The sequence below is a fragment of the Sarcophilus harrisii genome, chromosome 4 (genome assembly GCF_902635505.1).
Source record: "Sarcophilus harrisii chromosome 4, mSarHar1.11, whole genome shotgun sequence".
Lineage (NCBI taxonomy): Eukaryota > Metazoa > Chordata > Mammalia > Dasyuromorphia > Dasyuridae > Sarcophilus > Sarcophilus harrisii.
Window position 1 is genome coordinate 280,339,808 of NC_045429.1, and position 19,460 is coordinate 280,359,267.

At 34.0% G+C, this 19,460-nt stretch overlaps 1 protein-coding gene across 2 annotated transcripts in view; it reads right to left on the minus strand.

The window, feature by feature from the left end:
* MAPK14 (mitogen-activated protein kinase 14) overlaps positions 1-19,460 on the minus strand; it is a 103,695-nt gene that overhangs the window by 35,189 nt on the left and 49,046 nt on the right. For both annotated transcript variants that reach the window (XM_003768998.4, XM_003768999.4), the window contains exon 3: positions 16,064-16,122. In XM_003768998.4, the coding sequence (XP_003769046.1) occupies positions 16,064-16,122 (59 nt within the window). The remainder of the gene's footprint in view (positions 1-16,063; positions 16,123-19,460) is intronic.

Sequence of the window (19,460 nt, forward strand, 5' to 3'; positions counted from 1 at the left end):
CATAAAATGAAATTTGGGTTTGTTTGGTTTTTTTGCTTTAAATTTTGTTAATCTCTTCTTTGATTTTTAGAATTGCTAAATTAGTGTTTTGTTCAATTTTTTGATTTGCTGCTTTTTCTTTCTTTCTTCTTTTCCTCTGTTTTTGTATCTCTTTTTTCCCCAAAATTTATTTTATTTGAAGAAACTGAATAAGGAAAAAGAGAAACAGAAAAGCAATACAAAACAAAATGAAACAAAACAGAATATTATCATGTGCCCACAGAACATTGGGAGGGATTCAAAATATATAACAACAAATTCCAATTTAAGAAAGTATATATATAAATTAGTAGAAGAAATTATATTCACAATTCACATATTCTTTTCTTTAATTCCTTGTAAACTGTTTTTTTGTTCTCTGCTTTGCACCTTATTTACTTTATTCTTTTTTCCCTCCTTTAATCCCCATCTCACTCCCAAACAGCTTATAGTTAAGAAAGGTTACACTTATATATACATATGTAGACATATACATACATATACACAAATAAACACGTACATGTCTCCCTTTCATCCCCCTACCATACCCATGCAAGCTATAGTTAAGAAACGATATATTTATGCGTACAAATGAAGATAAATACATACATACACACAGTCACATATACCCACATACACGTCTTTCTTATCCCTGCTGACTCTTTCATTATATTCTGCTCTATAACTTGGCTTACTATTACTTAATTCCCCCCAATCCAGAGATCCCTCCCTTATCTTCTTTCATCCTTTGCTTCTCTATCCACCCATTTCCCCCCTCCTCCCTTATTTCTTTATAGATTTTGGAGGGTGTTATACCCTTCATGGTATATTTGTACTGTTGCCTATTTAACCCATTTCTGATATGAGTAGGTTTACAGAACTATGAGTTCTCCCCCCCCCAATGTCTGTATGTCTATCCTTCCTCTGCATCTTATTTGTATAATGATTACTATTTTTACCTTTACTCTGCCAATCTTTCTTTTGAGCTTACCCTATTGTTGACGTAAATCCTAAACATAAAGTATATATTTCCCATGTAAAAAAAACCACGAACAATTTGTCCATGTTTAAACAGTTTATCCACACTGAGTTCCTTAAAAATGCTCTCTGATATTGGCTCTTATATGTTTACTTTTCTGTTAAATTTGGGTTTGCTTGATAAAAAGTTCTGAAAATCTGCAAGTTCACTGAATGTCCGTTTTTACTCATTCAAAATTGTAAGTGATTTTGCTGCATATGATGCAGACTTTATGCCTCTCTGTCAGGATTTCTAACCTTACTTCCCAATCCCTATAATAAACCTCTTTTTAGCAATCTAGGTTTTCAGGTCTGTAAATTCCTTTACAGAGAACCTCTGCGCCGCCAGAAGGAAGTTCCAAACTCCCTACCCTTGCACCGAATTCCAAGGGGTTGCAGGGGAGCCAAACCTCTCCATTTGGTTCCCTGAACCTGCCATTAGACCTTATCATTTAACTCCCTGACCACCAGAAACCCTCATCTCATTTTGGTTCCCTAAATCTAAACCTCATCAGTAACAGTGCTATATATGAAAAATATAGATACGCTGCTTTTCTGTTCCCATTCAGTGTCAGTTTTAGCATATCAAACTGTTCTAAAAATCTCTTCAGGTCCTCAACTTCTTATCTTTTCTTTTTTAGATTTGCCCAGATCTGGAAGATAAAGTTGAGTTTCTCTATCATTATACTTCTACTGTTAACTTTTCTCTAATTAGCTTTTTTCTTTAAGTATTTAGATGCTATGGCTTTGTACACATATATGTTGATTACTGATTTTGATTCTTTTCCTATTGTGCCTTTTAAGTATAATGTAATTTACCGGGCCCAGTGGAGACTCTAATGGATCAAAGGGTATGCACAGTTTGATATCCCTTTGAGTATAGTTCCATGTTGCTTTCCAGAATGGTTGCATCAGTTCACAACTCCACCAACAATGTGTTAGTATTGCAGTTTTCTCACACCCCTTCCATTTCATTGTATCTTTAACATTATACTTTCCTGTCATTTTAGTCAATCTGCGAAGGTGTGTAGTGGTACCTCAGAGTTGTCTTAATTTGCATTTCTCTGATCAACAGTGATTTAGAGCATTTTTTCATATGACTAGAAATGATTTCAGTTTTTTCATCTGAAAATTGTCTATTCTTATCTTTTGACCATTTATCAATTGGAGAACAGCTTCTTATAAATTTGAGTCAATTCTTTATATGTTTTAGAAATAAGGTCTTTAACAAAACCCTTGGATGTAAAATTCCCCCCCTCCCAATTTTCTGCTTCCCTTCTAATCTTGTCTGCATTGGTTTTGTTTGTATAAATTTTTTTTAACTTAATATGATACAAAATATTCATTTTACATTTCATAATGTATTCTGGTTCTTTGGCCTCAAATTCCTTCCTTCTCCACAGATCCGAGAGGTACACTATCCTATGTTCTTCTAATTTGCTTATAATATCACTCTTTATGTCTAAATCATGAACCCATTTTGATTTTATCTTGGTATCAAGTGTAAAGTGTTCAATGCCTACTTTCTGCCATACTAGTTCCAATTTTCCCAGCAGTTTTTATCAAATAGTGAATTCTTATCCCAGAAGTTGAGGTCTTTGAGCTTATCAATCACTAGATTTCTACAGTTATTGACTATTGTGTTTAGCGAACCTAACCTATCTCACTGATTAACTACTCTCTTTACCAAATGGTTTTGATGACTACTGCTTTATAATATAGTTTTAGGTCTGGTATAGCTAGGCCACCTTCATTTGCATTTTTTTCTCCATTAATTCCCTTGAAATTCTTGAACTTTTGTTCTTCCAGATTAACTTTGTTATTGGGTTTTTTCCCCCTAGCTCTGTACAGTAATTTCTTGGCAGTTTAATTGGCATGGCACTGAATAAATAGATTGATTTAGGTAGAATTGTCATTTTTATTATATTAGCTTGGTCTATCCATGAGCACTTGATAGTCTTCCAATTTAGATCTGACTTTATTTGTGTAGAAAGTGTTTTGTAATTGTGTTCATAGAGTTCCTGACATTGTTTTGGCAGATAGACTCCCAAATATTTTATATTATCTACAGTTATTTTAGATGGAATTTCTCTATCTCTTGCTGCTAGACTTTTGTTAGTAACATATAGAAAATGAGGATTTATTTTGTATCCTGCAACACTGCTAAAGTTGTTACTTGTTTCTAGTAGTTTTTAGTTGATTCTCTTGGATTCATTAAGTATACCATCATATCATCTGCAAAGAGTAATAATTTGATTTCTTCATTACCTATTCTAATTCCTTTAATCTCTTTTTCTTATTGCCAAAGCTAGCATTTCTAATACAATATTTAATAATAATGGTGATAGTGGGCAAGCTTGTTTCACCCCTGATCTCATCAGGAATGCTTCTAATTTATTCCCATTACACATGATACTCGCTGGTAGTTTTGGATAAGTATTACCAATCATTTTAAGGAAAACACTTTTTATTTTATTCTTATGTTTATAATAGGAATGAGTGTTATATTTTGTCAAATGCCTTTTCTGCATCTATTGAGATAATGATTTCTGTTAGGTATTGATATAATTATTATTGATTTAATCAATTACAGTAACAGTTTTCCTAATATTGAACCAGTCCTGCATTCTTGTTATAAATCCCACTTGGTCATGGTGTATTATTATCTGGGGATAACTTGCTGTAATCTCTTGGCTAATATTTTATTTAATATCTTTGCATCAACATTCATTAAAGAAAATGGTCTATAATTTTCTTTTTGTTTTGACCCTACCTGGTTTAGACATGAGTACCATATTTGAGTCATAAAAGGAATTTGATAGGACTCATTCTTCCCTATTTTTCCAAATAGTTTCCATAATATTCTTTAAATGGTAGAATTCCCTTGTAAATGCATCTAGCCCTGGAATTTTTTTTTTTTTTTTTTTTTTGGGAATTGATTAATAGCTTGTTCAATCTCTTTTTCTAAAATGGAACTATTAAAGTAATTTATTTCCTCCTCTACTAATCTGGGCAATCTATATTTTCACAAGTATTCATCCATTTCATTAGTTTATCAGATTTATTGGCATACAGTTGGGCAAAATAGCTCCTAATTATTGCTCTAATTTCTTCTTTATGGGTGGAAAATTCACACTTTTAATTTTTGATACTAGCAATTTGATTTTCTTCTTTCCCTTCTCTAATCATGACTAAAGGTTTATCTGTTTTTGTTAGTTTCTTCATAAAACCAACTCTTAGTTTTGTTTTGTTTATTAGTTCAATAGTTTTCTTACTTTCAATTTTATTAATCTCTTACTTTCAGAATTTCAAATTTAATATTTAATTGGGGGGGGGTTTAATTTGTTCTTTTTCTAGCTTTTTTAGTTGTATGCCCAATTCATCGATCTTGTCTTTCTCTATTTTATGCAAGTAAACACCTGGAGAAATAAAATTTCCTCTAAGAACTGCTTTGGCTATATCCCATATATTTTGGTATGTTGTCTCATTACTGTCATTTTCTATTATGTCTATGATTTGTTGTTTCAGCCACTCATTCTTTAGGATTAGATTATTTAGTTTCCAATTAATTTTTGTTCTATTTTCCCTTGGCTCTTTATTACATTCATATTTTAATTTTTTTTTTCTAAATACCCATCACATGTCTGTATAAATTTATCTGTCTGCCAAATATCAGTGATCAGTATCAAAAACAAATTTTCTAAAAATTGATTTTGAAAAAGATTATATATGTCTGGAAGAAAAATGCTACTAGATACTCAATCAGATCACATGATTCAAAGGAATTTCTGCCATCTATACTATACACTAAGACATTCTCATTGCATGAAAGTCGAGAACAATTTTCTGGAGAAAAACTCTTTTAGCTTTCTCCAACTCAACCATCATCTGGCAGAACCAAGAATTGTTTTTATACTGTTCCTCCTAAAGTACAAGCCTCACCAACAGGTGGTCCTTTCCCATAGTAGTTATGAGCATCCTCACAAATGAAGCATGTTAGATCCATTAGTCTTCCAGAAATAGAAAATGAGAAACTAGAATTGGGTGATGAACTAAAAGTGAGCACTGGAACATTAGCACAACAGGCACATAGTAAACATGGTGGAGATTCAACAATCAAGCTTATAAGCTATTATTTTTTTTTTCAGAAATAAAGTCTGCCTTTAAGTGCACCTGAAAAATCCTTGGCTTTCTAAATGAATTCTAAATGACTCTGAGGGACTTGACTGTCCTTGGCTGAGAATGAGTTAGTTTTTCCAATACTGTCAGTACCAAAAAGATGTAGACATACTCAATCATATTACCTTAAACTCCATGAAAGTTTTTTTCAGAGCTGACACTGTACAAGTGTATAATCTGAAGGGTTATAAAGGTTTCATACAATATTAAATCTAGTAGCCCAAACCCTTTCTTTTCTTTTTTTTTTTTTTGCATGTTCATTACTCTTTTATTTTTTTTATTTAATAGCCTTTTATTTACAGGTTATATGTATGGGTAACTTTACAGCATTAACAATTGCCAAACCTCTTGTTCCAATTTTTCACCTCTTACCCCCCCCACCCCCTCCCCTAGATGGCAGGATGACCAGTAGATGTTAACTACATTAAAATATAAATTAGATACACAATAAGTATACATGACCAAAACGTTATTTTGCTGTACAAAAAGAATCAGACTTTGAAATATTGTACAATTAGCTTGTGAAGGAAATCAAAAATGCAGGTGGGCATAGATATAGGGATTGGGAATTCAATGTAATGGTTTTTAGTCATCTCCCAGAGTTCTTTCTCTGGGCGTAGGTGGTTCAGTTCATTACTGCTCCATTGGAAATGATTTCAAACTCTTTATTTTCAAGAAAAATTCAATAACTTGGGATAAAAAATGTCATTCACATTCAGAGAAAGAACTATAGAGATTGAAGCTTACTATTTTTTCACTTTTTTTAAATTGTTGTTCCATTTCAAGATTATTAACTTCCCAGAAAATATTAAAGAAGAAAAGCATATGATAACTACACTTTAGGAAACTGTCATCAAGAATTTCCCAGAATTTTTTCTTTTACCAAAAAAAAAAAAAAAAAAAAAATCAGGATATCTCTTGATAATCTCCAAAGTATTACCCTGAATCTAGAAGATGTCTAATATGCTACTGGGGAAAAGCAAAGGAAAACTACCTAATGAAGCATCTAGTGATGAAAGGAAAATCCAATACTATAAAGATCAACAGTTGAATGTGATCAAACAAGAGGTGGAAAGACATTTTGGATGCTAGTGAACTTAAATGGACCAGAATATGTGGGTTTAATTCAGGTGACCATTACATATATACACATATACTAGTGTGGGCCAAGATTATTATTATTATTTTTTTTTTTTTGCTTAAGCAATTGGGGTTAAGTGATTTGCCCCAGGTTACATAACTAGGAAGTGTTAAGTGTCTGAGACCACATTTGAACTCAGGTCCTCCTGATTTCAGGGCTGGTGCTCTATCCACTGCTTTACCTTGCTGCCCAGTGGGACAAGATTTTTTAGAAGAAAATGGAGTAGCAGTACTGCAGTATGATCTCAAAAATGATAGAATGATATCTATTCGAATCCAAGGTAAATGATTTTATATCATAGTAATACAAAAATCTAAGTCACTGAGGCTTAAGAGGCCAAAGTTGATTTGTTCTATTAAGACCTGTAACATATAAAAGATGTCATTCATGACAAGGGTGGAATGTTAAAAGTAGGGAATCAAAAAATAACAGGCAAATTTGGTGTCAAAGTACAAATAAAGTGGGGTTTTGTCAAGAAAATCTGCTGTCACAGCAAACACTTTCAACAATATAAAAGGTGACTTTACATATGGACATTACTAGATGTTCAGACTGACTATTCTTTGCAGTCAAAGCTGAAGAAGCCCAATAAAGTCAATTAAAACAAGCCCTGGAGCTGATTATAGCTCATGAGTTTCTTACTGTGAAATTCAGGTTTTAATAGAAGAAAGCAGATCACATAAGTATGGCCTAAATGATATCCTTTATGAATATGAAGTAGAGTTGATGAAAAGATTTAAGGGATTAGAACTGGGAGAGTGCCTCCATAAGAACTATGGACAGAGCTTTGCAATACTGTAAAGGAGAAAGCAACAAAAAAAGAGAACAAGAGAGCAAAACAACTGACTGAGGAAAGAAGGAAAGTGAAAGGGAAAGATATATCCAACTAATGCAGGATTCCAGAGAACAGTAAGGAGAGAGAAGTATACAAAGAAATAGAAGAAAACAATAGAATGGGAAAGGCAAGGGATATCGTAAGAAAATTAGAGATGTCAGAGAGCATTTCATGCAGAAGTGGGCATGACCAAAGACAAAAATGGTAGGGAAATAACAGAAGCAAGAGATTAAGACAATTTATATTCCAATCCTAAAGAAGAGCAATACCAAGGAATGGTCAGATTAACAAACAACTGCACTCACTTAACACACCAGCAAGGTTATACTCAAGATTCTGTAAGCAAGCAGAAATCTTCAGCAATATGTGAACCTAAAATTACCAGAAGTGCAGGCTAGTTTTCAAAAAGACAGAGAACTAGAAAACAAACTGACAAGACTTGCTGGATTATGGAGAAAGTAAGGGACTTCCAGAAAAACATCTACTTCTGCTTATATTGACTACACTAAAATCTTTGATTATGTAGATCACCAAAAAATGTGGCAAGTCCTCAAAGTGATGAGAGTAGCAGATCATCTCACTTGCTTCCCAAGGAACCTGCACGTGGGTCAAAAAGGAGCAAGTGGAACCAAACAAGAAACAATTGATTGTTTCAAAACTGGAAAAGCAGCAAGGCTATATATTCCCACCTTATTTAACACAAAGCACATAATGCACAATGTTGGGGGAAGGGGATGTGTGAATCAAAAACTGGAATTAAAGCTGACAGAAGAAATAGCAACAATCTCAGAAATGCAAATGTTACCATTCTGATAGTAGAAAAGTGAAAAAAGAATTAAGAAACCTCAAAAGGATGAAAAAGAAAAGTGTAAAAGCTGCTAAAAGCCTAACCACAAAAAACAAACAAATAAACCCCAAATTTAGAGTATTATGGGAAGAGGGCAAAGAGAATCCTAAATTCTCCATTCAAATTTCTCTCATAAACAAGACAAAATACAGAGGGTGGAGGGAAGACATGCAATTGTAGAAGAGTAACAACAATAGTTGGGACAAAACAGAAATCCTCCAGGAACAAAGATCCAAAGAAAGATACAAGAGGGAGGTTTGACTGAAGTGAGTGTAAACACCTCCAGGCTAGTTCTGCAGAAATAACAAACACCAAGCCCTAGGGCTATAGCTGGCCTGGAAAGTAGCCTTGGCCCCAGCCTAGGAATTTTCGCCACCCCCCACCCCCACCCCCAGACAGTGGGGAATCAGTAAGGGAACCCTTGCTGACAAGGGAAGCCAGAACAAACTGTGCTGATAAAACCGGCACATATTCAATGAGTGCAGGAACAGGTGGGGTTGAGTTGCTGCTGGCTGTGGGTAGTTACAGGACGGTTGAGTTCTTGGAGTCCAGGCCAGACAGGAAAACTGAAGGAAGACCTGAGGCCAAAGTCAGCATTTACCATTCCCCAAGACTAGAGGTCTAGTCACTAGAGGTCACACTAACAATCTCCTATAAATTTAAAAGAAAAAAAGATGAGGGAGCAAAGGAGAAAGAACCCAACCATAGAAAGTTACTATGGGAATAGGAAAGATGAGTTCATCTTCCAAAGAGGAAAAATATTAGTGTCCGCACCTCTAATTGTGGGGCAGGGTGGTGCTTCTGACTTTATACTTCAGCTCTGCCCTCAGAAGTAGAATCCCAAACCAAAATCTCCCCCTTCCTCCAAGTGCAGACCCCTGTGCTTCTGCACTCAATGGATGTGATAGCTCCTTCTCCCCCAGGAAGAAGACTGCACCACAGCTGGGCCTGGTGTTCCTAATCAGTCAAGGTTCCTTCTATCTTCGGAGACTCAGACCCTGAACTCTATACAGTCCAGGATGCAAAAGTTTCTCTGGTTCCTGCTGAGGCTCCAGTCAAACCCAGCTAGCCCCAGGAGTCCTCCTTATCAAGGAAATGGTTTCTACCAAGGAAATGATTGCACTTCCATACTAATTAATTCCTGACCTGGGGTCTTTCTTCTAATCTTCTAGAGTTGTACCAGAAAACCCCAGTTCAGCCCTAAGTCTTCTAGATCTTTCAGCAGGTTGAGGTACAAATTTTCACCCTGAAGTCCAAATTTTTCTGTTTGTGGGGGAAATCTGAAGAGCTTAAAATTTATTGACCTACTTTGCCGTCTTACCAAAATCCTCTCTCATTTGATTTTTTAAAGCTTTTTTGAGTTCTGTGAATCCTTTTGGGGCAGGTGTCCATTTAATATTCTTTAAAGCAAGAGAGTTTACTCCAAAGTAGGAATGGCGACCCCAAATATTATTGCCAAATTTCAAAGCCCACATATTAAAAAGAAAAATTTGCAAGAAACAAGAAAAAAAAAACCTATCAAATAGATTACAATTAGAATTCTATAGGACTAAGGCAGCAACCAAAATAAAAGACAGTAGATCCTGGAATCATATATACCAGCAATCAGAAGAAGTACCCTGTAGCCAAAAACATTAGATCCAGCAAAATTTTCCCATTCCATTCAACAAACCTGCAGATTTTCAGGACTTTCAACCAAACTTGAACTCAATAGAACAATTAACATTTAAGAGTCAATATCAAAGATCAATTTCAAGGACCTAACATGGACAAACTTTTTTACATGGAAATGTATAATATGTTTACAATTGACATCAGCGATTAGATAGTACAAAAAAAAAAAATGGAGCAAAGTTGATGATCTGAGTTTAAAAAGCAAAACTATGTAGAAAAAGATAATAGTAATTATGTTATATAAATAAGGTGTAGAGGAAAAATAGACACAAAGACATTAGAGGGAGGAGAAGGGCTCCTAGTTCTGAAAACCTAATCACATCAGGAAGGGATAAATAAGCAATACTATATATATACCATAAAGGATATAGCACCATCCACAATCTATAAAGAAATAAAGGGGGAAGCAAAGGGTGGGGGAAGAAGGCAAGGGAGAGATCTATGAGGGAATGAAGGAGAGAAGTTAAGTAATAGCAAGCAATTTAAGGAGCAGAATTAAAGTGGAAGGGATAGGGAAAAAGAAATATACATAAACATCACAAGGATCAAGATTAGAATTTATTAGGAAAAATAAGTAAAGTGACTAATCATTGGTTTTAGTCAAATTTAAAAGATTCAATTGCGAGAGAAATATATATTATATACTGTTTTAGATGTATGTTTACATATGGGTAAATGTATGTATTATATATATGTATATGTTTGTGTCTGAATACATGTAGATATGCATACATGTAGAGATGCATAGAACACGCATCTATGTTTATAGATATATGTATATGTGTGGGTCTATGTGTAAATGTGAATTTGTATGTATATATAAATATACCTCTGCTTAATTATAGCCTGCTTGGGAAAGTGGGGGAGGAGGGACGAAAGGGAGGAAAAAACAAAGTAAAAAAAGTATACAGCAGAGAACAAAAGAATAACCCACAAGGAAGTAAAGAAAAAAATGAACACTCATGAATATAATTTCTTCTATTATTATACATCCTTTCTTAAACTGGTAATTTATTGTTATATATTTTGAATCCTCCTTGATATTCTGCTGGGCACATGACAATATTCTGTTCTGTTCTGTTTTATTTGCCTTTTCTGTTTTTCTTTTTTCTATTATTTTTTGAAATTAAAAAAACTGAAAAAAAAAATCAAATGAGAGATCGAGAAAAAAAACTTCCCCCCCCCAAAAAAAAGCAACCCAAGAAAAACAAGATTATGAAAATTAAGTCAACCAAACCAACCAGAAAAGAGATCCAGAATCTTAAGAAAATGACTTGATAAAAACAAGAAATAGGTAAGGGGAAGCCAGCAAAGGCATAAATAGAAACATAAAAATAAATAAATAATAAAGGAATTTTTAAAATAGAAGAGAATGTGAGATATCTCATAAGAAAAACAACTGATTTAGAGAACATATCAAAAAGAAAAAATCGGACCTTGGAAAGCTACAATAAAAAAAGCTATAATCTTCATACAGTAACACAAGAAATAATTAAAGAAAATTGTCCAGAAGTATTAGAACAAATCGGGAAAGTAGAAATAGAAAAAATTTACAAAGATCCTATAAGGAAAATCTACAGGAAATATCCTATTGTTCTATAAAACTAATTTATAGCCAAATTCCATGATCCCTAGATCAAGGAGAACATATTACAAGTAACTTGGAAAAAAAACCAATTCAAATATGGTAGTCACAATTAGAATCACACAAGACCTAGCAGTGGTTACATTAAGCAACTACAAGTCTTGGAACACTATATACTGAAGAGTGAAACAATTAGGTTTGGGTCTAAAAATATTTTATACAGCAAAGTTGACCATAATCTTGAATTTGAAAAATTTTCTAATGAATTGTCATACTTTCAGGATTTTGCTGCAAAAAGACCTGAACTTAACAGAAAATTCAACATATAAGATCCAAGAGAAATATAAGGTAAATATCAAAGACTAATTAGAAGGGACTCAATAAGGACAAACTGTATATGTAAACTATATGTCTTAAGATTGTCATTAGTAACTGGGTAGTCAAAAAAAAAAAAAAAAAAACCCAACCTGGGGGAGAGCTGAGTATAATTCTAAAAAACAAAACCATGTAGGAAAAGGTAAAAAGAGTAATTATATTATATGAATAAGATGCAAAAGGAAGAATTGACACAAACACAAAGGAATTAGATTGGGAAGAGAGTATTTCTGAAAACCTACTCTCATTGGGAATAAGATAAAGAGAGAACAATACATACATACACAGATAACCAGAAGGGCATAAAAGTTTTCTAAGTTTATGAAAAAATAAGAGGGGAGGGAATAAGGTATAAGGAAAGGTATAGAAGGTTCTATAGATGAATGGGAAGGGGAAGGGGAGGGGAGAGAGGATAAGAGAAAGATCCTTGGAAAGGGTTGTCTTCCAAGGCAAGGTAGAAGTAAAGCAGAGGAGTCAGCAGGGATAGGAAACTAGTGCTATATATAAACATAATAAATAGAATCAGAAATAGAATAGGAAAAAAAGTAGGGGTAGTAATCATTTATCTCAAACAAAGTTAAAACTAAAATAGATTTTATCAAAAAAGAAAAACAGAGAAATCGCACTATGCCAGCCATATTAATCAATACCAATTTAGGCTTAAAAATAACTAGACAGCATAAGATTGGAATATTGCTGTGGTGTAGAAAATGATGAATTGGCAGATTTTTTAAAATATGAACTTAGACTTATGAAAGATGTTAACCACCTTCAGAAAAACAGGACAAACATGGTAAGCCTTACATAGAGGTACATCAATGTATATGTGTACATATATACATAAATATATCCATGCTTAATTGTAGCTTTCTTGGGAGAGATAGGAGAGAACACCAAAAAAGAATAAGGTAAATAGTACATAGCATAGAACAACAACAAAAAAAAAAACTACAAAGAAAAAATGGACAATTCTGAACACAATGTGTACTATTTCTTACATAAGCTTTTTTGAAGTAGAAATCTATTTTTTGCATCCTCTGTATTGCTATGCTGTGCACATGGCAATTTTTAAAAAAACTTTTTCTGTATTTTAAGTTTTAAATAAATTAAATTTTTAAAACATCTTAGACCATGACAACTGTTACCAACATTTCTATGAATTGGGGGAAAGAAATGGAAGCAGTGTCAGATTTTATATTATTGGGCTCAAAAATCAATGCAGATGATAACTATAGTCATGATTAAAAGACACTTGCTCTCTTGAAGGAAAGCTAAGGCAAAACTGGACAGCACACGCAAAAGCAGAGAGGTCACCTTGCCAAGAAAAGTCCACAGAGTCAAAAAGTTATGATTTTTCTAGTAGCAATGTATGGCTGTGAGTTGGATTATAAAGAAAGCTGAGTGCTGCAGAATTGATCCTTCTGAACTGTGGTACTAGAAAAGCTTTTGAGAGTCCCTTGAACAGAAAGGAGATCAAATCAGTTAATACTTAAAGAAAATAATTCAGCAAAAGGTCAAAAATTTCAAGGGAACTAAAAAAAAAAAAAAAGGAAAGAAAGCAGTCTAGTTGTTTGTACCAGATCTAAAACTATATTATAAAGCAGTGGTCACAAAAAACATTTGGTATTGGCTAAGAAATAGATTAGTTGATCAGTGGAATAGGTTAGGTTCACAGGACAAAATAGTCAATAATTATAGCAAGCTAGTGTTTCACAATCCCAAAGACCTCAGCTTTGGGGATAAGAATTCATTATTTGACAAAAACTGCTGGGAAAATTGGAAACTAGTATGGCAGAAATTAGGCATGGATCCACACTTAACATCATATACCAAGATAAGGTCAAAATGAGTTCATGATCTAGACATAAAGAATGAGATTATAAATAAATTAGAACAACATAGGATAGTTTACTTCTCAGATCTGTGGAGGAGGGAAGAATTTGTGACAAAAGAAGAACTAGAGATCATTATTGATCATAAAATAGATAATTTTGATTATATGAAGTTAAAAATTAAGCTATTGTACAAACAAAACTAATGCAGACAAGATTATAAGAGAAGCAATAAACTAGGAAAACAATTTTACATTCAAAGGTTCTGATAAAGGCCTCATTTCCAAAATATATAGAGTATTGACTCTAATATATAAGAAATCAAGCCATTCTCCAATTGATATGTCAAAGGATATGAACAGACAATTTTCAGATGAAGAAATTGAAACTATTTCTAATCATATGAGAAGGTGCTCCAAATCATTATTGATCAGAGAAAGGCAAATTAAGACAACTCTGAGATACCACTACACACCTGTCAGATTGGCTAAGATGACAGGAAAAGATAATGACGAATGTTAGAGAGGATGTGGAAAAACTGGGACACTGATACATTGTTGGTGTCACTGTGAACTGATCCAACCAACATGGAGAGCAATTTCTAACTATGCTCAAAAAGTTATCAAACTGTGCATACCTTTGATCCAGCAGTGTTTCTACTGGGCTTATATCCCAAAGAGATCTTAAAGAAGGGAAAGGGACCTGTATGTGCAAAAATGATTGTGGCAGCCCTTTTTGTAGTGGTGAGAAACTGGAATCTGAGTGAATGCCCATCAGTTGGAGAATGGCTCAATAAATTATGGTATATGAACACTATGGAATACTATTGTTCTGTAAGAAACGACCAAAAGGATGATTTCAGAGATGCTTGGAAACACTTACATAAATTGATGCTGAGTGAAATGAGCAGGACCAGGAGAACATTGTACATGGCAATAAGAAGACTATATGAAAATCAATTCTGATAGACGTGATTCTCTTCAACAATGAGATGATTCAAACCAATTCCAATTGTTCAGTAATGAAGAGAGTCGGCTACACCCAGAAAGAGGACTATGGGAAATGAGTGTGGACCACAACATAGCATTTCTACTCTTTTTGCTGTTGTTTGCTTGCATTTTTGTTTTCCTTCTCAGGTATTTTCTTTCTAGATTCGATTTTTCTTATGCAGCAAAATAACTGTAGAAATATGTGTGTATGTATGTATGTATATAATATATATTATATATATGTTAAATATGTTAAAGTATATGTTAAATGTATATTTAACATATTTAATATGTATTGGATTACTTGCCATCTAGGGGGGGAGATGGGGGAGGGGATAATTTAGAACAGAAGGTTTTGCAAGAGTCAATGTTGAAAAATCACCCATGTATATGTTTTGTAAATAAAAATTTATAATAATAATAATTTTTTTTAAAAAGAAGAAAAAGAAAAAAAAAATTCAGGCTAGTCACTGGAAGGTCAAATGCTGAAGCTGAAACTTAAGTACTTACCACCTCATAATGAGATGGGAAAATAGAAAAGACTGATGCTGGGAAAAACTGAAGACAAAAGGAAAAGAAAACAGCAGAGGTTGAGATGGATAGATAGACATGAAATAAATAAATAAATGAACATGAAATCAGATAGACTTAAAGATTGGGGGGGGCAGAGGGAGAGGAAGGAAAGGGAGAGGATGGAAAAGCTTAGTATGCGAAGGTTCATGTGGAACTGAAAAGTGAGACACTATTAAATGACTGAACAAAACCAAATATAATTCAACTTTCCTACTCAGATTCATAGTACATATGTTTCTTCTAGATTTAAAAAAAAAAAAGCTATATAACATAGGCAGATTTTTTTTAATGTTTTGATCAGTCATCCTAGAGATTAGTCATTTATTGTTTTGTTTTGTTTTCCTTTTTTTTAGTCACTTATTGTTTAGCAGAATAGTGTAAAAAGTCTATTCAGGAACTTCATGGAACCTTAGACCTTAGGTGCCAAGTATGACAAGAGAGACAAGTTGTACTTAGTTCTAGCCAATGTTAATTAAGTCTACTTAATCTCCCTATCCAGACTCCGTCCTTTCAAAAGGAGGAGCCAGGATTCATTTTAACTAGTCAGGAGTGCTAAACTTGTGAAACTAAGCCATGGCCAGGATGATTCCATGGCTTTGCATTTACTCCCCTTCAAAAATTTTAAGCCAAGAGAGGCAGGAATGTATATGGATTTGATTAAGAAGCAATTTTCAGTGAAAGTAGATCATTTGATAAGACAAGGGATTGTCACAAGGACTGATCAGCAAAGGCACCCTTTCTTCTTCTCAATTCCCCTTTCACTTAAAACTTTTGAATCGTTTCATTTTTTTTTTTTAAATCCCCTGAATTCTACAATTCAAAGTCATAAGAGAAGTGTTAGCAATACCTGTCAGTATTTTTTTTCCCCTCAAAAAAGTGAGTATAATCTGAGAATTCTTTTGAAGTCTTAAATGCTGCTGAGAGGAAAGGGACATTGGAAAATGATGCTGACCCATCTATAGTGAGCAAAAGCTAACAAACTTAAGACATTTACTCACACATCATTGAATTCCTCCAGAGATTTTGCAGGTGTGAAAACATCTAAAAGGCCAATCACCTATAAGAAAAAAAAAAACAACAACAACAACATTAAATTCTCCAAAATGGAATCTATTCAACATAATTTTTTGTTTTGTTTTGTTTTGTTTTTCTTTGAGTGGGGGGGTGGAGTATGGGGAGGGAGGGTGTCCAAATTGGCCAATTTTCACAGTGATTTCACTAGTGTAGAGAAATTTCAGGGTAGAAACTTCATCCACCAATGCAGTTCATCAACTCTTCTCTTTTAGAAAATTCCTGGGAGACTGAAAAAGTAAGTTGTCCAGAGTCACACCAACATGTGTCAGATGATTAGAATCCAGGTTCAGAGAATCAGAGATTTAGAGTTGGAAGTAATATTAGCAGACTAAACCAATTTTACAAATGAGAAACTGAAACCTAGAGAAATGAGTGATTTGTCCACAGCCACCAGGTGGTAAGCAGAAACTGCTATTTATTCCAAATTCCAAACCAAACTTTGTTCCTGTGACTTTCAAACCTGACATTCTTTCCATTGCAAGATTTTATGACTCCAAGACCTGCCCTGGATACACTTTGCCTCTTAACAGTATTGTTATTTAGAATTATTCATTTCAATTACAACTTTCAAATTTCAGCACCATAACATTATTTTACCTGGAATGCCCTGGATGCACTTTGCCTCTTAATAGTACTGTTATTTGGAAATATTCATTTCAAACTTCAAATTTCAGCAACATAACATTATTTTACCCAAATCCTTTAACTCAATTCAACAAGGACTAATTTTGCCTTACCACATACAAGATAGTTGCAAGATGTTACAAATCTAAAGACAAAAAAAAAAAAAAAAAAAAAAAAACATTCTTGACTCAAGGATTTTAATTTCTCTTATGATTATTTAATTCCTTTATTGATACTATTTTTATCTGTTCACTCTTCAGTATGGACTGCTTGGAAATCACTAAAGCTGGGGAAAGGGGAACTTGACTTGGCAGACTTTTGGATTTCACATGCTCTTGCTTGTTTTTGTCTTAGAATTTCCAGCACCCACTATACTGCCTTGTACGTGGCAAAGTAATTTTGCCATCCATTTGTCACCCCTTAATTGTGATCTGCCCACTTTTTCTTCCCATTTCTTTTGTGAAATCTTTTAATATTATTCTTTTAAAGTTCAAAGAGGGGCTATAGCAGAAAGAATAGTGCCTCCAAGCGAATATAATAAAGATGACAATACTCCCTAAACTAATCTATTTATTTAGTGCTATACCAATCAGACTTCCAAGAAAATATTTTAATGATCTAGAAAAAATAACAACAAAATTCATATGGAATAATAAAAGGTCTAGAATCTCAAAAGAATTAATGAAAAAAAAAAAAAAAAAAAACAAATGAAGGTGGCCTAGCTGTACCTGATCTAAAACTATATTATAAAGCAGCAGTCACCAAAACCATTTGGTATTGGCTAAGAAATAGATTAGTTGATCAGTGGAATAGGTTAGGTTCACAAGACAGAATAGTCAACTATAGCAATCTAGTGTTTGACAAACCCAAAGAACCTCAGCTTTGGGGATAAGAATTCATTATTTGACAAAAACTGCTGGGATAACTGGAAATTAGCATGGCAGAAATTAGGCATGGACCCACACCTAATACCGTATACCAAGATAAGATCAAAATGGGTCCATGATTTAGATATAAAGAACGAGATTATAAATAAATTGGAGGAACATAGGATAGTTTATCTCTCAGACTTGTGGAGGAGGAAGAAATTTGTGACCAAAGACGAACTAGAGATCATTATTGATCAAAAAATAGAACAAACGAAACTAATGCAAACAAGATCAGAAGGGAAGCAACAAACTGGGAAAACATCTTCACAGTTAACGGTTCTGATAAAGGCCTCATTTCCAAAATATATAGAGAACTGACTCCAATTTATAAGAAACCAAGCCATTCTCCAATTGACAAATGGTGAAAGGATATGAACAGACAATTTTCAGATGATGAAATTGAAACTATTACCACTCATATGAAAGAGTGTTCAAAATCATTATTAATCAGAGAAATGCAAATCAAGACAACTCTGAGATACCACTACATACCTGTCAGATTGGCTAAGATGACAGGAAAAAATAATGATGAATGTTGGAGGGGATGCGGGAAAACTGGGACACTGATACATTGTTGGTGGAGTTGTGAACGTATCCAACCATTCTGGAGAGCAATCTGGAATTATGCCCAAAAAGTTATCAAACTGTGCATACCCTTTGACCCAGCAGTGCTACTACTGGGCTTATACCCCAAGGAGATACTAAAGAAGGGAAAGGGACCTGTATGTGCCAAAATGTTTGTGGCAGCCCTGTTTGTAGTGGCTAGAAACTGGAAAATGAATGGATGCCCATCAATTGGAGAATGGTTGGGTAAATTGTGGTATATGAATGTTATGGAATATTATTGTTCTGTAAGAAATGACCAGCAGGATGAATACAGAGAAGCTTGGAAAGACTTACATGAACTGATGCTAAGTGAAATGAGCAGAACCAGGAGATCATTATACTTCAACAACGATACTGTATGAGGATGTATTCTGATGGAAGTGGATTTCTTTGACAAAGAGAAGATCTAACTCAGATTCAATTGATCAATGATGGACAAAAGCAGCTACACCCAAAGAAAAAACATTGGGAAATGAATGTAAACTGTTTGCATTTTTGTTTTTCTTCCTGGGTTATTTTTACCTTCTGAATCCAATTCTCCCTGTGCAACAAGAAAACTGTTTGGTTCTGCACACATACATTGTATCTAGGATATACTAGGACATATTCAACATATATAGGATAGCTTGCCATCTAGGGGAGGGGGTGGAGGGTGGGAGGGAAAAATAATGTTGTAAAAAAATTACCCTGGTATGGGTTCTGTCAATAAAAAGTTATTAAAAAAAAAAGTAAAGAAATAAAGAATAGTGCCTCAATTTGTTAGGAGAACCCAATTCTTCCATCCCTCATCTAAGAAATGACTCAGAGACTCAGAAAAGAAGGTCTCTACATATCCAAGGGGACAACAGTCCATACTTTTTCTGAAAGAGTCCAGTGATACTTTAAATGAGGACTAGTGTTGACCCTTAAGCTGGAGGTGATAGGGGAGATGACAGCTGCCTAGTAAGAAGCAAGACCAGGGAATTCAGCAATGTGTTCCTCACTATCAGTATGTTCTATCCATATGCCCCATTCATGCTGTGTGTATTTGTGAAAGAGTATGCCACAAATTTATATGGGAATGTCTTGTGGCTTTTGTCCTTACTATGAAATCCTAGCAAAGGCCTCTGCCTTTCAGTTATTATATTTATTGGCTACTACAAATAAGTACATCGGAAGGTAG